This window comes from Ambystoma mexicanum, chromosome 4q, assembly GCF_040938575.1.
Source record: "Ambystoma mexicanum isolate Mex_15411 chromosome 4q, UKY_AmexF1_1, whole genome shotgun sequence".
NCBI classification, from domain to species: Eukaryota; Metazoa; Chordata; class Amphibia; order Caudata; family Ambystomatidae; genus Ambystoma; species Ambystoma mexicanum.
In genome coordinates, this window is record NC_090928.1 from 191,116,461 (window position 1) to 191,137,853 (window position 21,393).

General features: G+C 45.1%; 1 protein-coding gene across 1 annotated transcript in view; it reads left to right on the forward strand.

Annotated features, from left to right (window-relative positions):
• TBXT (T-box transcription factor T) overlaps window positions 1-5,628 on the forward strand; it is a 33,580-nt gene extending 27,952 nt beyond the window's left edge. Inside the window, exon 8 of the mRNA XM_069607717.1 lies at window positions 2,860-5,628. Coding sequence (XP_069463818.1) covers window positions 2,860-3,127 — 268 coding nt within the window. The 3' untranslated portion in view covers window positions 3,128-5,628. The remainder of the gene's footprint in view (window positions 1-2,859) is intronic.
• Window positions 5,629-21,393: the final 15,765 nt, after the last annotated feature.

Below are 21,393 nucleotides of genomic sequence, written 5' to 3' on the forward strand. Positions count from 1 at the left end.
TAATGTTAAGAGCATGTGGTATTTGAAATAACTCCTATTTTTGTTGAAATACCACCTAATTATGACTTGGGAATCGTCTGGTATATTTACAGCAGGCGTTACATAGAAGGTAAGGCATGGAGTGAAACACATTTGTTTACCCCATGCAGTACTTTCTACGCCACCCCATGTGGTAACTATCCCAAGCGATCCCATGACATAATTGCATGGCATGTCAAAATAGGAGGTATTTAAAATACCACATTGTAGCTCAATTTCCGGCAATACAAGAAGTCATTGAACACGCCAGCCGAATAGAGCTACTTTACCACTGCGAGTGGTACCATACAATATAGACTTGAAAGCAATAGAGTTTAGAGCCAGTGGTGAAGGAAAAGCATAAATACATTTGTCTATTCATCTGTTCCTTCTGGACCCAAAAATTCTTCTTCTACAGCATCAAATACGTGTATTTTGGGCATTCGGAAATTGTTGCTGCAGAGTAAGACATTGAATACTTGTCCCGCAAGGAGAAACGATAACAGGCAATTTGCATACTGTGCAACCATCATCTATGCTGGATCAGAAGAATTGCTTTCATGGGGAAGCCTTCACCGGAGATACTCAATACTCTACCCTGTTTTGTCTATCAGGAGTACTGGGCCGTTAAATATGCCATTATAAATACTATGAAATAGGTAAATGCATCTCGGGCTATTGTACCAGTGAATTGTATCCATCTTTTACTGTGTCAATAAATCCATATGGTGCTAAGAATATGTCAATCAGTACTACTTTATCTTAAAATAAGCCCATCAAAATGACTGTGTCCATCAATGAATATTCTGTTCAGAATTACAGTCAAATAGACTGCCCCGCTAGCAATCACCTTGCCACAGAATACTGATTGATAATTACCGTGCCATAGAATACTGTGTCAAGACAACCCCAGACTCTGTATGTTTCATCAAGAGCCACAACTCTAGCTGTCGCTTCCTTACTTTCACTGCTGGTCTCCCTGGAAATGTCTCTTGCCTCCCGGCTCCGGGTCCCGGTCTAGGTGCGTTATAGGGAAAGGGCGAGGAGACAGGCCCACCCTGGCGAGGGAGAATTGGCACCTTCCTGTCTGTGGGATTCTAATGTGTCTACTTCTACACATCATCAGATATGGAGGGGGAAAAAGAGTGGGAAAGACAAAGCCGGAGTGCTTGCTCCACAGGGAGCAGACACATTATAACTCTAAGATAGAAAGATGGGCCACAGGATTCATGAGCTTTCTCATTGAGTTATTATCGACGATATACAGCGCATTGTGCTTGGTGAAAATCAAGGCTGTCCTTGTTGCATGGTTTTTATTGCAGGAAATGCGGCAGTGCATCAGCACGGTTTCTTATTTCCTGCTTGTTGGGCCTCTTCAACCCGCCCTGGACCAAATCCCACATTCCGATGAAGTACCTCTGGAGGATTGTCTTAAGCTGTAGGTCACTTGCCCAAAGAGAAGAGCTTGAATCCAAATGCACAGGATGACACACACATGCACTGACACACAGCTGCGCATTCTTAGCCACCATCGCATGCATAACCCCAGCATACCTCTCCAAAAACAATAATCCACACACAGTTAAAAAGCATGCACTAAGGAAAGTGAAGGGAGGATTGCATCGTAAAACCAGAAAACCTCCAATGCCGGTCCCCTTTCTATGGCTATCACATCAAACTTTTCTGTGCCTCAAAATATGCCTATCGATGAGGGAATTCGCAATCGACTTTGCTGAAACACTTAGTCCAACGCAACTTGCATTTCATTTGCTTTGCCATGCATACAAACCTTCCACTGGCTTGTTCAAGCACAATACGTTTAGTAGTAAACGCCAGCTTGGATCCCGTGCTAAGCCACGCCAAGCAGCTTTATAGACAGTTGGCGAAAGCAGGATACTAGAGACCTAACAAAAAACAGAGACTAATCGGTAGTCATGTACACAGCAGGAAAACATGCAATTCTGTATGAAGTGTGGTTAGCAACAATGAGACAGATTAAGTACTGTCAATGTTTCAACAGTACATGAAATATCACTCTCATTGTTACTAACCACACTTCATACAGAATTTGATTTTTTCATGCTCTGTACATGAATACTGATTTAGTCTCAGTTTTTTGTTGTGTTTTTAATACTTAATTTGAAAATGAATACATTTTTGTTTTATCTGTACCATTCCCACTTCAGTTGGGTGATCAATTGGTTAGTCTATGAGTTGAATCTAACCTTCTGTAGTGTGCTTGTACCAACTGTGCGTCAAAGAGAGGGGCAGCCTTTTGACTCTGTCCTTGTGTTCTGCTATTCATCCACCCTCTAGAGTCAGGCCCTCCGAAAACAAAAAAGAGGGTGCCCTTCGCCCCCTTCCTTCCTTTTATTACCTCCTTTTTTTCTGTAAGTGGAAAGAGTATGATCTGATATGATAGGTTATTTATAACACGCTTAATACCCAGAGGTTTCTAAGTGCAGACTCGGGGATCGAACCTGTGTTGCTCCATGTCTTGCTTCCTAGGAGAGAATGTTGCCCCTGAGCTATCATCCCGAGAGCGACAACTCTCAGCGGAGCGTGGGTAGTTTTGATGGGTGGTACTGTCACTTTTTAAAGGGAGCACATATTGTATGACTTGAGTGTCTCAGCCCCTCACGCCTTGTTTTCAAACAATGTGTTGGGGTTTGGAGTACCATTTCAAGTAATTGCTTGTGTATAGGCGCGTTTGGAGTACCATTTCAAGTAATTGCTTGTGTATAGGCGCGTTACAAATGCCATATCATATCATATCATAAATCAGATCAAAAGAACAACTAATCAATACTGATCTCTTTTCCTTTCTTCTTTCTGTTGCAGCCAATATCCCAATTTGTGGTCTGTGAACAACAGTACGCTTACCCCCATAGCTGTTTCTCAGTCAGGAGGAATGCCTTCCGGTTTGGGGTCCCAGTACTTACGAGGCTCCACCTCGCACTATTCGCCTCTTTCCCACTCAGTGACTGGCTCTTCCTCAGGACCACCAATGTATGACTCTGGTTTGCCAACGGACCTTTCGGACAACCAGTACGAACCTTCTCTACATGCACGGTTATCATCTCCATGGACGTCACTTTCACCCTCTTAAATGTGAAAATGAGACTTCTACCAAAAGACAAAGCCTTTGTTGCACTTTGTTGAACACTAATGCAGTGATACAGGATGTGTGCCAATTGGAAAACTTAAGAAGGCCAAGTACGAATTATCGGAACAGTGTAAGGTGAAGCACACACATCTACTCTACTGTATGCCAATCCAGTAGCATGAACCTCGTTTCTCATCACGGGTACTGCAAAAACAGAGAAAGGATTACACTCTCAACCAGAGTTGCATATTTGATTCTACTGGAAGGGTTGCATGAATAGTGGGGCAGAAAAAAAATCTAAATTATGGACTCTACTGGATTCTGCTTAACGACTGCTTGCTATGGACACTTTTTAGTGTTTGAAGATAAGCTCCCACCCGAACGTTTCTTCTTGCCAAATTCCCAGTTAATTCATAGATGCAACCAGAGAAAGGCAGGCCTCTATATTGTCAATCTGAAGGGGCTTCATTTCTAAAGCAGTTTCTTCTCTCCTCGATTTATGACGAAAGCAAACCCATGGAAAAGTCTGGAGAGCCATCATTTTCAATTCTCTACTGTGTTGCCGAAGACCATGGCCTTGCTTTACCTCTCCTTTTCTGGTGATTAGCATGTACATCTGATTCAGAGAAAGTGGAACTTCCCACCCCCGTAGACTGGGGTCCTTCTGCCAGGTGTATATTCACTGGATGTGCAGCACCACATAAGATCGACTTGTGCATTGTAGTGCATATGAAGGTTAAGGTTAAAGCTAGGACATCACCATTCCATGTGGAGGGATGCCTACATACAACCATTTGCAGCATGCATTACAATGCATTGTTTTCTGGACAGTATTGAAAGTTGTGATGAAATATTTAAGATTGTAGATAAACGACATACAAATACTTCTTCATTTCTCTTGCAAGAAATTGAGCTGTAGGTATGATTGGGATCAGAAAAAGTGGGATGAAAATGGTGTTATATATGCTTACAATGACTGCATAAACCAAAGTAAAATAGAGATATGTTGACCAATGTGTTTAATATGCTGCAACTAAGGAAAAAGGACCTTATACAGTGTGGTTGTTTCCTCTTAGATGCTAAAACGCTGTCCCCTTGCATTGCGTTTACACACTGCTCAATCAAAACCTCTTCCAAGATGGCTGCTGGCACAACTAACACACATCCATTCCAGATCACACACATAAATGCTTTTCGTGCTGAACAAAGTGTTATCCATGAAACCAGTGCATCATTTAAAGATTTCATATAGATTTTGGCACAGCAGAAATTACAAGACAGGCATTGTCTACTGAGGTCTGTGCTCCTTTCAGGTGCTGGAAGCAAAAGGATGCCACCAACATTTCCAATGTGTGTAATCCTCTCAAGTGTTGCCTCTGCGTGTAGAATGTCGACCATCCATACTGAAACTAATAGGAGTGGAGCAGAGCACATTCTCTGGTTTCGGTGTATTTTCCCTTAGTGCAGATTTTCACCCCAGCATAAGACCATGTGATATTAAACACTTGACACTTTGAAATCCCTTCTAAGAGAATTGCTACCTATCAGAATGGGTTAAATTGTGCAGTGTAAAGCCTCACCATTTAAAGCCGAGCCTCCCAAAAGGCTTCGATTTTCATGATCTTTATTTTGTGAACAATATTCTATCTCAAACCGGGGCCGCTGTACCTCAGGTGATACTTGTCCCTCCCTGAAGAAAGGTCTCTCTGGAAGAAGCGCACTTTATATGTCAAGTCATTCACCTGTAGAAGAGTGAAAATGCCAATTAAGTGCATTTAGCAACGTATCGAGTTGCGATGTGCTGCAATAGCCTACTAGAAATGACAAACGACGACACACAGTTCTTCCCATCTCTCTTTGGACATAGTTCTGTTCCTCGCTACCATGGCAGCCTATTTAACTGAAGGCTTGCAAGCAACCACACTTCAAATCCTCACTTACACAAAGTAAGGGGATTCCCTCCAAGGCCACTTCAGATGTAAACGATTTGCGGTAAATGTAGGGATACCTCAATGAGAATTTGCTTCCTGATTTTTGGGTGGACACATTTCATAGAGGGTGGCAGGAGAGCACTGGTGTGTGCTGTGTAGGTGGTCGTTTATGTTCTGATAATGTGGTACTGTACATCACATTTATTAACCCACCATAAGAGACAATAAATGCACAGTATTACTGTGATATTTGATGCCTGCACAATAAATAAAACCAAGGAAGCGTAGTATGCAAGATCGTCATTTTACTAGGCAGGTTATTTAAAGACAAGTACAGGACAGAGGGTTGTTAATGGCTGGCTGAATCATTACCATGTATTTATCAGGCAGTATTATTCAAAATGTGACTTCCTCTGTGAAGCGAAAGACAATCGTGTAAATACTTTAAGTGTAATATATCTGAACAGTTCTCCTTGGTAGCATTCAACCATGTTTGTTTACTTGTTTCGTCGTTTTTTATGTGTTAAATGTGACTTTAAGTTAAATGGGAAGAATAAATGATGAGTAACATTTTTGTACAAAATCCCTGTTCGAGTTACTTCTTTGCGTATATTTAGAGTTTTAATTGATGCACTGTTGTCGTATTTTTTTCGGGGTGTATGGATTTGCAGCCTATCTAAAAAGTAGTGCCCATTCTAGGTCTCACTTTACCACAGAAGATGTGCGCTGCCAATTAACAACAGTACTGTAAATTGTACCTTGACACGGCAATGGTCACTGGTACAGTCTTCAGGCTTCAGGAGGCACTCGTGGATGAGAAACTCTGGGTTTGCTCCAGATGTCCAGGGAAAACTCTTGGGCTTTTGACGGCCACCCAGTTAAACAGCAATGAAAATAACACCATCCTCGGTCACTCCTAAAATGGACACACACAGAACCCAAAGAACGGACCCCACGCCAGACATAAGATATTATGGGAAATATCCACAAAAGGAGGTCGCCATAGACTGATCACATGCTCAGACCGAGAAGACGCAAGCCCTAAATGACTCATCCACTGCCTCCCGGCCGTACCATATCCAAACCCCCAGCAGACACAATTACAGATCGAGTTAGAACAGCACAGGGAGCGCCTCACACAAACTAAAACCCTCCCAGGCGTAACCCCCTCACCCATCCTGATGAGATTGGGAGGGCTCGGACAGAGTTCTGAATGTTAGCATGTTAAACTTCATCCAACCCACTAACAAAAAACTCAGCATTTCTGCAGACTTACCTCACTCAAAAATCTCACACAACCATCTCTCGCACAACAACCCACACGCACTTCACAACACCGCAACAACACATAAGCCGCACCAACAGCACACGAGGACTCGTTTACAGATCCGCCAGAGCGCCTGGGGACCAACTCCGTTGGTGACGGTGCACGGTACAAATAAATTTAACAATTAACAATGTCTAAAGCGGTTGACTGGTTGCAGTTCCAGTTGTCCAAAGCCACAGCAAAGTTCTTGGGCTTGTCTGTGCAAAAGGCCTCGCCTCATGATGCTAGAGAGCAAGGCGTTTCGTCCCTTGCCTTTCACGCTCATTGCGGTGGGGGCCAAGTGGCCTCGGGTAAGTAACAGCTACGCCGTCCCCTGCCAGGTTGGACACTAGTTGCCATGCTATTATTTTGTTTTCACAGGTGCCCATGCTCCCTTGTTGGCTCAAGTTGCAATCAAATCTGTCAATACATGTTTTTAGTAGGCCAATATAATAATTGAATTTATACCACCTGGTGCAACAGGAATTAAACACCTCTATCTTTGCAGTCGACACACTTGTAGCACCTATTCTTCCCCTTTTTTGTACATCCCTTAGCTGCTTGCTGACTAGGTTCACAGCAGGCAAGTCCCATTCCTACATAAATACAGCAACTAAGGTTAGTTGTGTTCATATACAATTATAATGGGTCCATGAACTCGTGTAATGGGTTTTTATCGTGTTTTAATCTGTGTGTATGAAAGGGTTAATAGGGCGAAGTATAATGTTGGCATGGTGCCCATAAAAGTAACTGCTCAACCCATGCACATTGATCTAAATTTGGAAGGGGGGCGAGGGACCACAATCACAAGGCAAGAGCAAAACAGCAATGATGAACAAATAAGATGGTAAGCACTGGAAAGCCCAGCATCACAGGTGGAATGAGCTTGAACCATCGCATGAAATATAATTGTACCTAACTGGGACTTGGTGTCCTAACACAATGAAAAAACATACATGGCTTTGGCTTCTTTCCATAATATCTGTTACTTGCTCAACACTACTGGACACCTCAAGGACATAACGCATCTGGAAAACGCTGAGCCTCATTCCGAGTTTGGTGCAGTGGCAAATAAGTAGTGGCAACAAAGTAACCACCACTTTTATCGCTCTGCCAAATCCCTGGCCTTGAAGTGCAAGATTTACCTCCAACATCATGCTGGGGGTAAATCCCAAAGAATTGTCAGAATTACTGCTAAAAGTAATTTATGTTTGGCCATGGTTCTGCAGAATTATGGCTGGATTACCATCAAGCTTGTAATTAGGGCCAGTGTGTTGACACCTGTAGTTCGGACACGTTTGTAGACTGGAGCATGGAGAGACATGTACAATCTACATTAAGGAGAAATACATGTTTGGTGGTACTGTTCAGACAGGCACAGATATCAATAATAAATGAAAACCCAATAAACCAGAGTAACTCCAAGCTCACAAGGAAACCAAGCTTAATTCTAATACAGTCAGCTGCCGGGAGATCATACACTTGACAATCTCAAAATGGAGTTAGAAGCAACAAGCTCTTAGCCATAACATTTTTCATAGTGACATCATGTTAGTAATCATTATAAATAACTTTGACTGTCTGTGGGGTAAAAAGACAGCCCCAGAGCGACAGATGGAGAGACCATGCTAGGCCCCATTGTGAGAGTGAAGCTGGCTAAGTATGGAGTTGCATTGAAATATAAAAGCCAGTACAAATCAGTGATTTTGTCATAATTGGCAGGGAATGAGCGAGAATGGGCCTCCCTCCATTTTGTTAAAATGTACAGGCACTCAGCTGAAGAAAAGTGTGACTCAAAACTGCAATATTACTAACATTCTCCATTGGATTCCAAAAATACATGTGTGCTGCAGATGCTGACTTTGTGTAGAGGCCTATGTGACAGATTTAAAACTGCAACAGTGCACATGGAAAAAAAAGATACATTTAAAACACTGGGCATTTGGAAGCAAAAAAGGAGTAATGATGCCTTCCATTCAAGAAAGAAAGTTGAATGACTGATTGCTTTTTAAGGAATTGTAAGAAACTCATGGTGGCAACAGTAAAGACAGACACACGTGATCACAGTTCAACTGTGTTTATTAAACTGTATGTAGGTTGAAAAAACACCTAATCTAAACCTAAATCTAAGATGGGAGCAAGCATCCACCATCAAATGAAAATAAGGCAGTCCTTGTGGCATTGTGTCAAATAAAAAGGGCCTGTACTAAGAAACCTATTGCCAAACCTTACAACTAATGCAAAAAGGTTATGGGATGATTGTCAAGAAAATAAAGAAGTGTTCACAAATAATATGTCAGGATGCAGTAGCTTGGATCACCCTTTCCCATGTTTTGAGCACGGGGTAAAATAGGATCTTGGAGCATAGTACACACTCGAGCTCGTCCAGCATGAGTCGACAGTTCCACTTGCAGCTATCAGGACCGTTGATGGCCAAGTCTCGTTTCCTTGAAAGTCTCTTGCCTTCAAGGGCTTGATGTATTCAATAACAAAACAAAAGTTCCTTCAACAAAAATGAAAGTTTATTTCCTGGCTTTACTTAGGATGACCCTGGGTCCCCCTCTTCTTGTTGCTGACCCCTCTTTACTTTCAGCCGTCCTCCTCCGGGTTCACAGTGGCTTTTCCTTCACTCATAAATCTTAAAGGCTTTTTAAATAGTTCAAGTGTGAAATCCCTTGGCCGGGATCACCTTTGTCAACACACTGTTTCTTGGGACTTTAGACTTTGCCCCTTCACGTCAGCACCCTCCTTCCGCGTTCACACTTGCCAACTTCACCTTTACATTTACTTTGCATGTTTACAAGGTTCATTTCTCTTGCTTACTTTAAAGTTCGTAGGTCAAAGACCTTTGACTGTACGGGGATTATGCTCGACCTCCTGTATGACCACTTTGAACTATCTTGGTGGCTCTCCTATGGCCTTCTGGTTTCTGTGTTTTTTGTCAGACAGGGATCGACCATAGTCTCTCAAGTTAGCACCTATGTGGTGCCAGTTCCCTCTACAGCTGGTCTCCCCTCAACACTTTTTACAGTTCTTTGAACTTGGTTTAACTGGCCGCTGTGCGTCTTTCATTCACCACAGCCCAGTTCTTATAAGCTGTCCCCTCAACTCACCGGCTGTGATGAAAGCATGACTTTCCTCATAACCGAAGTCAAGGCCGGTATCGCAGTAGCAGGAGTTTCCCACTTTCATGCTTATCAGCGTCAATGTACCATTGGCATCTGCTACAACACACTTGGCTATTGTCCTCGGCCTTACAATTCTTTCAACGGAGGGTTTGCAGGGTTTTGTCAAAGAGGGCAAGGTTGTGTCTCTCCTCGTCAGCCTCTCGATGTTTGCTGCCTTTCTCCTCCTCTTGAACTGCCGGTTCTGGATAGCTGTCTCGTCCTGCGGTCTGCCTTGCTTGTACTGTGCTCTCTTGCTCCACCTTGTATCCCTGTGGGGAAGGGAAAGGGCTGTCAGGTGTGTGTGATTCTGATAAATTGCCTGACTTTGCCTGACCCTTGTATTGGGACATGTCAGGTAAACGGCTCTGGTGTTAGTCCGTTCTCTGGTGTGTAATGCGAAAGTGTTGGAAAAGGGTGGGTGGCAGTGATTTTGAATGTCCTACGTGGTAGGATGGGGAAAAGGTGTTGAAAGAAGGGGGATACCGCGTCTCACCCATCAGTGCCCCACTTCCACTCCCCAAGGACGCCCCAGCCAGGTGATCCTCACTCACTGGCCTACCCCCAGGTGCCCTGGCCACTTGGATGCCAGATCCCGGGGGACTAGCTAGGGAGACACCTTCAGGTTTCTCACAGAATAAAGAGACTTAATTTCAGCACATTTATATGGGAAGACCCTTTTGTTTTGTGTAAAAGTGAACGCTGGTTTCCTATGTAACTATGGGGTATCTGTGTGACTAATATCCAGAGGGAACCTATTTCTATTCAGACATTATGTAAAGAAAGACTTTATTTCTTGCCAGCAGGCCCTGGTGCATTATTGAAAGTTACATGTACATGGTGGGTAAATGTAATATGCTAGCCTTTCAGAATTGTTGCTGGGTTTAACAATGAAACAGACTTGAAGCTTCAGCAAAAAATATAAGAAATGTTGCAAGAGAGATATTGGAACTACTGTGATACAGATAACATGATAAACAGAAATTACTTTTAAGGTCCGGTCCCCCATTAATTGTGAATTAGCCCTAAGCAAAGCCCTTTGAAGGTCAGGAGAAGAGGGTAGAATAAACATCCGAGCAGATGGCCTGGCCACGTGTTTAAGGAGAAATGGAAACTTAGAGGGGAAATGAAACTGCTTGGGGTAGCCAGAAATGAAACTACCTCTCATATAACGCTTTGTCATATGTTTAACATTGGGGCACCTTTTCATTGTGTGTCCCAGCGATCCCAGCCCAGATTCATATTAAAGGGGATAAAAAAAATCAGTTGAGAGCATGTAAAAAAACAAATTTTTGTGATGTACATAACTTAAGTTATGATCAAAATTATGATTCTGGCATTTTCACAAGTCTGAGGAACTGGAAAATTGGTGAAGCAGTAGACGGTGAAATTAATGTTGGAAGTATGTAGTGTCCGAGTTGTGACTATTAGGGCGCAGCCACCAAGCGTGAAAAACAGTGACTCCTCCCAGGAAGGGCGTGCCAAAATAAATTCAGTATTTTCCGACTCACAATAAAATTTAGGATTCGGAAATCTATAGATGCATGTAGTTATCTGAAAAAAATAGCATAGCTGCCATGTTGATAGATTGTCAGAACCCAAAAAGTTAAAAGCCACCTGTCATTTTGGGATGATGCATTTTCCCTCCTTCAGCTTCCATAACCGATACCTGCCAAATTCTGGTCCCAGTGGGCGTCTTGGTGGGAGGTGAAGGGGGTAGTGCCAGCCAATCCTTACCATGGGAATTATGATAATGTGGGCATGTCATCATCCATTTAAGAATTCAATTTAGCATCAGTACAGGGCTTTTCCAATTTATTCCTGGAGGTAGTCTACTGCCGGACTCCTGCGAGGAACAACTAGCAGAGAGGCCTCATTCCTGGAATTGGAGACAGTGACAGGGAAATCTAGAAGTTAGCTGCGACCCTCGGGAGGATAGCTCAGGGGCAACATGCTCGCATTGGAAAAAAGACGGCACGGAGCAACACAGGTTCGATCCTCGGTCTGCACTTAGAAACCTCTGGGTATTAAGCGTGTTATATCAGAAGAGCAGAGGAAGTCTGGTTGCAGGAGAAAATCCTTGACTGAAGCCCTTGACCAAATCTGTGCTGTCCTTAGAGGAGCCTGCTGTTTCTGTGGATGCCACATAACCAAGGCCTCCCATGTAAGTAGATATATCCCAAAGTCATCAAAATTGTGGGGAGGCGGACTACCAGCCTTAATCTCCATCTCGCATAGCGGGTAGGGGTGGTATTGTGACAACCCTTGGCACCTTTCATTAAATCCAATGAAAATGAATTTCACTATAGAAAATCACCCTATCCATTTCAATTGAATTGTGTTGGGAACAGCCCGCCTTAATGCTTTCCATTAAATTGTGGGGAAGCTGTGTAGCTCCATAGCGCATTGAATTGAAGTTTAATCAATACATTCCCATATAGAAATTCACAGGATGAGTGTTGTTAGAGTGTGAAACTAACAAAGTTCATGCCGAGTGTGTTATAGCCGGTAAAGACAATATGAATATGATATGGCATTTGTAACGCGCCTATACACAAGTGTTTCAAGGTGTGAAAATACAATAAAGTACTTGGGTGACTCTACCTTTCTGAAACCCCTGTCTTCTGTACAGAAGCGGGTGTTGTGGGGTGCATTTAAAGGCCCCAAACAGAAGTCCCTTTCACCTGAATAGCAGCATTTAAACACTGCAACCAAAAACGGCCTTGCTTTACTTTTATTCCACATGAGTGGCAAAAATGTAAACACTGCAACCAAAAACGGCCTGGATTTTTCTTTTTGTTCATGATAATGTTATGTTATGTTATTTTGCATTTATATAGCACCTTATATAACATTAGAATGGTCTGAAGGCGCTGGTAGTTAAACAACCATGGAGAAAGGAGCCTACCCATCATCATCTCTGGACAAGCAGCAGAGTAATGCACCCAGAAGGAGGAATTAAAGAATCCTGTGACATATGAGACAGGATTTTTAAACATTAAAAGCAAAAATAACCTGCACTTGTGTTTGCAAATAAAAACGGCTTTAAAAAGCCATAATGGAAAAAGATATAAGAAGGCAATCCTTGGCTAAAGTTGAAAGATGTGAGTTCTTGTTGCACCCACTTAAAAGAGCAAACTGTCAATTTCAAAGGAACTCATAAAAAACCCTCTGGTCACAGGCAAAACCAGGGGAACAGATGGCTGGTTTGATGAAGCAACCCTCCCACATGTTGAACAAGACACTCCCAATTAATATTAAAAGACTATTTCCTTTTAGGCATTTTGCGCAGGCATCAGACTAAAGATTTATTTCCAGTTTATGCTATTTTTCATGTAATTTCCAGGCGTGTTTAAGGATATAAATTGCATTTGCCTGAGACTTTGGGAGCTGTAATGGCCAGTTAGATTAGGTTTCTGCCTGATCTGAACATGTGACAATTATGAGATTTGATGAAAAGGTGGACATTGAAATCAGGACTATGCTTGATGATTTACATATTCACAAATGTTGTACATTTCATGAAAATGACAAAAATGTGCCACATGGCCATGCTACATCGTACGGCTAATTCCCCATGACCAACTCAAACAGAATATATGTTTCATATGGCAGTGACTAGTACAATTATGAAGTTATGATATATAACTCATTTTTGCCAAAAAGTGGTAAGGGGAACAAAAGAAGGATAACAAATGGAAAAGACAGATGATGCTCTCCTCCCCTGAACCAATCTAAACTGGGGGCGGAGAGAGGGATGGTAACTGTACAATCCTAGCGGCAGGGATAATTACAGGGTGCTACCCCTAGATTGTAAAGTTAGTGATGTCATTTCTGCTATAAATGGGGGGCTGTACTAAGACTCAGGACAGACACAAAAACCAGGAGACAGGAGAAGGAGAATGGATAGAAGGCTCCTGAACCTTACCATCCTAGAGTACAGTGACCATACACATTGCCCTATCTTTGTAGAGTGTCCTGAGATCCAGCTGGCTTTCCCGAATCCTAAACCAAGGCTTGCTATGTAAGTAACATTTAACCCTAGCCCTAAAATGCATAAACCCTTTATTTTGTGTAGCAGTGCATCCAATATCCCATTAAAAACCCCAAATTGCCAGTGTTATTCAGTCATCTCCCCATAGAAGAATCTCTTGTTTGCCTGTGTATTTTAGCATATCTCCTTTGAAAAAGCTCTCAGTTGTCTGTGTAAATCCTTAGTATTTTTTCAAGTAAATCAATTAATTCCCCCATTGAAGTTCACGGTTCAAGATTGTTGCTCTGTTATGCTCACCTGGTCTCTGCAGAGACGGTGGGGCACGCTTGCAGCCCTCCCTGAACTTTCATCACTGCCTTCAGGCCTCTCCCTCATTACAAAAGCTGTGAGCGGTGGTACGTGGTGATACTGCTCCTGCGTGGAGATAAGAGTGTGTGAGAGTGCCAATCTGTGATTGTTGTACCTCTCAAACTCTTTACCCCAAAGTACGGTTTCTGTGAGCATACGCCGGCCCATAAAGATTACCTGTGAATTATGGAAGATAAGCTCCCCGTCCTGCTACTTCTGGCAGGGGCACTTCGAATTGGATCTAGTTCTTTCACTGATCCCTGATAAGGATTAGTCCAGTCCAGCTGCGACTATGCTTCTCTTTATGATTGGTAAGTCTTTCTTGAGCTCTTGGGATGCTGTTCGTTCTCTTTAATGTCTGTATATGTTGCTCCTATTTATGCCCACAATAATCTCTCCTCTGTTTCCTTCCCTCAGATGGAAATGCGGCCTCAATGCAGCTGTGAGATGCGAGACGCGGCCGGATGGAAGATGGATGCAACCGCAATGCTCGACAGCAGGTAAGTGCTGGTATAAGGGAAAGCGTGAAGTATGGCGAAGTGCAACCTTAAACTGACTGTTTTTTTGATATCTAACCTTGTCTTCTGTTTTTCCTTGCAAGCGGTGCTGTCGACGATGGAGCGTGTCGTGCTGCAGTGCCAAGATGAAGATTTCGGCCTTCCGGAAAGTGTAAAGATGAATACTTGGTTTGCCGAAGAGATGTACAGGTAAGAACAGCTTCCCCCAGTTGGTAAGTATGTTGGCAGGAAGCAGGATGTCCAGGAAGCAGTATCTTCAAAGGTAAGTCTGACCTCAGGCGACGGTGAGCGTTACGCTGCTTGCAAGTGCAGAATAACGCAAAGCATCTGTCTTGAGTATCGGGGCAGCTTATATAGCTGAGATCATGGGAACACCCATTAGGGCCGGCTTACCAGCCACACCCTGCCACTCCTAGACAGTGAGCACGTGCAAAGGCAATCGATTAGCAGCCACACCCAAGAATACACTTGGGGCTGCTTAATGGATGGAATGTTCAAGGTTAATGCATCCTGCTTAATGTATGGAATGTTCAAGGTTAATGCATCTGAAGTGCTGTGGGATGTTTTTAGCCATGCATCCGAGCCCTACCTCAAAACTGTGCATTACTGGCATTGAAAACATCATAATGGCCAGAGCTCCACAGAAAATGCACAGGAAAATCCCATTTCGCCTATGTTGTGAGCTCAGAGAGGCAATGCTGGTTGCCAAAAGCAAACCCATAACTGTTGGGAATTCATTTTTTCTTGAATGTCAAATATGGCAAAATCATGGGCACAGAATTACTTTACTTCAGAAACACACCAATGCCATGTCCTGAACATGGACAATATACTCCATGCAATATCACTTGCTGAAATGAATCAATCTAAAAAAAAATCCCAAGGATGGATGCAGTAACCACAAAATCCTGATGGTGGCGCTAGCGGTCTAAACTCTGACAGGAGAGCTGTCTTGCAAAACTGTCTAAGTGCAAAGAAAGGGGTCCCATGTCATTAAAAGTTCAAAGGGGTTGCCTGTCCTGAGAACTCTTGACACTTCAGAACTCAACACAAGAAGCCAGGAAATAACAGGGTTCTGTTAATTAAATGCAAAGTGGCTCCCTGGCCTGATAGAGTCTACTAAGGCCTTAACTGAGGAACTGAAGGCACAAATGCAGGCTCTTGCATTGCAACAGGGAGCAGGGGCGGATAGAGATGAGGTTCGCTGGGAAATGGAAACTCCGGAGCATAACCTCAGGAGCCCTAGTACCAGAGGCCCTCATACCTCTCAGTCCCTGGACTCTGCCACCCCCATGTCCCCTGGCGCACATGAGCACAGGGCCACAGGGATGGCAGATTACTATCCAGCCAGAAGCATGGGGCTCATAGGCCAGTACCTCCCAGGAATGGATGGGCGGGCATCTGGGCATGGGCACCCAAGCATGGTGCAATTCAGTGGGGAACCCCGGGAGAATAGGCCCATTAAGGGCATCCTGAAAACCACCGCCCAGTTAGGTCAGTGGAGGGGGTACCCATCAAATCCTGGCAGCAAGGAGGAATCTGAAGACTCCTCTGAACTGCACAGGACACAGGAGACCAGGTCCCCACATTCTGCCAGCCATTCCCAGGCTCGCAGAATCCGGGAAAACCTGGAAGAGCAGAGAGGAACCTCTGGGAGCAGTGCCTCTGAATCCGAGGACGAATGGACAAGGGTTACCCGAACCAAAAAGGCCAATAAGGCAAAAAGGGCCTTGCTTAAGGACCCCTTAAAGCAGATTAAGGCGATCAGGAGCGTCATCACGCCTTACCATAAGAACGCTAAGTATTCTGTTTGGGAGCACTTAGAGTTGTTTGAGCAAATGATGGAGACTTTCCATTTGAAGGACAGCCAAAGCTGTATTCAATATGTAAAGTGGACCTTCTCCCCGGAATACTCCAGTTTCTTTGCGGGGCTGGAGGACCAAAATCATTTAAGATGGTCCACCTATAAGGCGGCCATCTTGAAACATTTTTCTGTTCACAGAAATCCTCAAGAGGCTCGCAAGGCAGCCTACAATTTGCAATGTGGGGAGGATCAGGCCCCACAAGAATTTGTGCAGGAGTTAAAGCGTGCTTTTGCGCAGACCACCAGAAGGGTGCGCACAGACAGTAGAGAATTCATTAATACGTTTTTTCATGCCTTGCCCAAATACATAATGACCCAGCTCGTGAGGGATTTTCACGAGAAAAGATCTTTAGACTGGGTCATTGAACAGGCTACCCGGATCTATGAGGTGCAGAAACCGGTAGATAGCAAAAGTAATGCCCAGAAAAACCCCAAAGCCAACAGCACCCCTGCTGCTGCCAAGGTGGCAGAGGTAAAGGTCACCCCCGTTTTGGATTTGGAGATGGGGGGGCCTAAAAACCTACCTGCACCTAATAATGCTAGGCCCAGGAGGTCCTCGGGTCAGTCACAGACAGGGAGCCAAGGAGGCAGCCCCACAAATGGGGTCCCTCGCTCTCCTGATTATGTAAGTCCCCGTTACAAGGGAAATCGACCCATCCTGGGTTATGTGTGGACTCCTCCAGCCCAAGGGGGGGGATCCAGCCAAGCACCTAACCCAGGGAACTTCCCTCCAAACTTCCCACAGGAGGGCAGAAATTTACCAAACCCTGGGCAGAACTTTTTCCCCAGATATCCACCCGACTTTCAGCCCCAAAACCATCCATCCTTCTTTCCCCAATTCCCTGAGCCCAGACCACTGAATCCGGGAGAGGGGAGGCCAAGGGTGGAGGGGTACCCAAATCTTCCCAACCCGGGGTATTACCAGAGGAGGGACAGCTACCCTTCCCGGGATCAGCCCAGGGGAGAAAACAGGGCCCGTATCAGCCTGAGCGGGTTTCCCAGTTAGAGCGCCAGGTTCAAAACATGGCGCGGGATCTGGGTCACATACTGAGGGCTCAGCAGAACCCTCAGATCGGCATGCCGGCGCAGAACGCACCCAACTCTGGACCTGGTGCTCCAGAACAATGACGGGGGCAGCACCCCGATAACACACCGGTCCCCAGGGAGGAGGCACAAGGGGAAGGGGGGTGTAAAGCCTTGGAGGAAGCTTCCTTCCTCACTTTTAAACAGCCCCTGGAAACCCAGGAACCGGAAACAAAATCTCTTGCCCCGGAAAGTCTGCCTCCTAAGGAACAGAGGGGGGGGTAGGAGAAACAAAAGACCCAAACAGACTCAGTTTGAGGAGGAGGTACAGATCTTCCAATTTGAGGGAGAGGGGTCCTCAGAGTATCCTGGGAAAAGGATCTTCTCCTTCAGAGAGGGGGGAACTCCTCCCAAAGAAAAATGGGTCCCTAGGGATGCAAATCCAGACTGGGGAGATGTGGAGACTGAGCTACCGCCGCCCACCATCTCATCCCAGAACCAACAGCAAGAAAATCCCCTGGTTCAAACCCACCCTGGGGACTGCCTCCAAAAAGGGGGGGGCAGCCCAGAACCGGAACCAGGGGAACCCACAATGGCTCTGATCTCCAGTTGCCAAATTTTTCTTTCAGATTCCCAAGGCTCTCCACAGAATTCTGCCCAAAATTCTTCTCTTGCGATGTCCAGAACCAGAAAATTAGCCCACCAGTTGTCCAAAAATGTACATTATCTGTGCCCCCTTGAGGAGAAGGAGGGAAGATATTATGCCCCGGTACAAGTACAGGGGCAGGGTACAATCTCGGCACTGGTGGACACTGGATCTCAAGCTACCCTTCTGTCCAGAAGGGCCTTTGACGAACTGAATGCAGGAAGGGGAGAGAATTACCAAATTCCTCTCACCTCTCTTCCTGGACAACTCCAGAACTTTGACGGGAAGGAAATTCCCGTTGAGGGGACGGCAGACTTGGACATTAAAATTGGGCGACATAAGTTGAAACACCCGGTCATAGTTGTGACCCCAGAGGGCACCCCTTGTTTACTAGGGAATGACCTCCTGAGAAGGTTGTCACCCCTAATAGATTGCGTAAACAAGGTCCTCTGGACCCAGACTAGCCGACCAATAAAATTAAAACAGAGTGTTAACCATGTTAGTTTAAACAGCACCTGCCACATGGTTGAACAAAAATCTGACCAAGTAGAATTTCACTTCCAGAACAACCAGATTCCAGACGTGACAGTAATAGCAGTAGGACAACAGACTGGTGATGGGGGGTCCTCTCTATTTCTGAAAATCAACCTTCCTTCCAGTTTAAGGTGGTATTCCACGCTGGAAGGATACACTCTGAAATTCTATACTAATCCACAATCAGAAACTCCCACTCCTATAGTCCAGAAAGATGTGAAATCAGCTCAGAGCCTGGCTGATATTCAGCAAATTGGAGAGCAGTTGTTCATCCCTGTTCAGTTAAATGATGGGAAGGACTCTGTTCTCGCTCGAGTGTGTGTGAGCAACGGTAAGAGCTTCATCAGCGAAGCCATGTTTCGCCAACTCCCAAAAGATCCAGCCATTCCCACCTTCAAACTGATAGACAAATGGGAAATGGACCTGGAAGCACCTGATTCCAAACATCTCCTGCCAAGCAGGTGTATGCTCAAAATCTCCATTGGCAACAAGAGCATAGTCCACAATTGTTGGGTCGTGCGAGACGTCCCTGCCGCCTTTTACTTAGGCAGTGACATTCTCAATCGCTTTGCCATTAGTTTGGGCCTAATAAACTTCAAAGCTTGGTCCCGATTAGCGGATAATCCCATGAGCTTTGATGATCCAGAAAAAGCATTTAGGTCAGCTCAATTGCTACCTTATGCAGTTGAAATTCAGGTTAAAGAGGAAGTCACCATCCCAGAAAGGACCCGACAATTCTCCCTGGAAGTGAAAGTCAAAAGGGGACAAGAGTTGAAAAACCCTGATGCTTACATACATCTAAATGCTTCTCTCCAACAGCAAGGGTTGGGGGTAAACCCAACTCCATTAGTCAACATAGAACATGACACCATTCCAATAGAGGTGGATAACAGCGACTTAAAGAGTATTACTCTAGCCGCAGGCACCATTATTGGAATGGCGGTTGATGACCGACATTTTTCCATCGACTTATTAAATGAACTGTTAGGACCAATCCCCAAGGACTGTTTTGACAGTGACAGTGAGGACAATACAACACCAGACAGGATTTTTACCCGGCATGGGGGGAACTTCCTGGTGTACACTTCCTGCCCCTATGGTAAGGAAGATGTGACTTGTGACTTCAGGAGGGATGAGGTGATTTTCCAGGTCCATGAGGGCTGCCTTTCCCACCTGAAGCCTCCAGTCCAAATCAGCACTCTGACCAGGGACTTCTCCACCCAGCTGGAGGAGGCCGCTGAAATAGCCAAACCAGAAGTCTTTCCAGGCTTCAGGCAGATGGTGGAAGAGAGAGTCAACCTAGCTGATGCCTGTGTGAGTCTGGAACAAAAGCAAAAGTTGAAACAAGTTTTCTTGGATTTCCAAGATCTCTTTGCGGTAGACTCATATGACTGTGGTCGCACCGACATCCACACCACAACAATCCCCACGGACCCTGGCATGACTCCTGTGTTTGTGAAGCAATATCGCTTGCCTCTCGCATCAATGGAGTCCCTCACTGAAATAATCAAGAACCTTGAGTCCCGGGGAATAATCCGTCCAGTCCACAGCACCTTCAATAATCCAGTGCTGGGAATATTGAAGCCAAGCGGTCAGTGGAGACTCTGCGCCGACCTCAGGGAGCTCAACAAACGGGTCCATACTTCCCGATGGCCTCTGCCCTACATTGACCAAGGGCTGGCCCAGATTCAGGGGTCACAGGTATTCACTGCAATAGACCTGACCAATGGATACTGGACCGTGCCTGTCAGCAGGGAGGACCAATACAAACTGGCTTTTACCTTTGGGGGCCAGCCTACACATGGACCCGGACTCCCTTCGGATACCTCAACTCCGGCAATGAATTCAACATTTTCCTACATAAGGCCATGCCCGACCTGGGTGCGAGGGGTAACCTGGTTTATGTAGATGATGTCCTCATCAAAAGTTCATCTGTGGAGGAACACATAGCGGAGATCCGTTATGTTCTGACACAGTTGACGGCCGCCGGAGCAAAACTTTCCTTTCAGAAAGCACAGTGGTGTAGAACCCGTGTTAATTTCTTGGGGCATGAGATTACTCCTCAGGGCCTCTGTCCCCAGGAAAAGAAAGTGGAAGCACTTCAGAAACTGAAAGACCCCACAACTCTGCGGGAACTAAGGAGCCTCCTTGGACTGACTATTTACAGCAGAAAGTTCATTGAGGGCTACGCAGAGATCACCAGACCCCTGATTCATCTCCTGAAGGGGGGGGTCAAGTAGGAATGGGGTCCAGAACAAGCCGAGGCGGTAAAACAACTCAAAAGAAGCCTCTCACAAGCGCCTTGCCTAGCTTACCCTGTCAGAAACAAGGAGTTCTTCCTGGAGACAGGGTTCTCTAATACGTGCTTGACGGCAGTATTATACCAAAAGCATGACAAGGTCAATAAAGTAATCTCCTATGCGAGCAAAACTTTATCCTCTGTGGAGGAAAAATTCAACGATTGTGAGAAGGCACTCCTGGCAACGGTGTGGGCATTGAAGAATTACCGCCCGTTTATCCAGGGGGAACACATCATAGTGGAGACTCCACACCAGCCTCTGCAATATCTCCAAAGTGACAGAATCCGGGCCGGAAATGTGAGTAATTCCCGAATTACTTCCTGGATTCTGTCAATGCAAGGCTTTCCTGTGGAGGTCAGATATGGCCAAAACAAGAAGAGTCCACTCGCGCAAGGTCTGGCTGACTTGCATGATTGTGCCAGAGAAAACTGTCTCGAGGACGAAAGTCTAAAAATCAAGGACAACACGGAGGCATACCTTAATTCCCCACACAAAGTCTTTGAAGAGGACAAGTGTGAGGGAATGCCCACTGTCTATGTGGATGGATGCTCTTACCATGTTGACAACAACGGGGAGAAAGAACTGGTGGCTGGCGTAGGGAATGCATGGGTGAATGAGTCCCCAGAACCCTCCGCTGGATA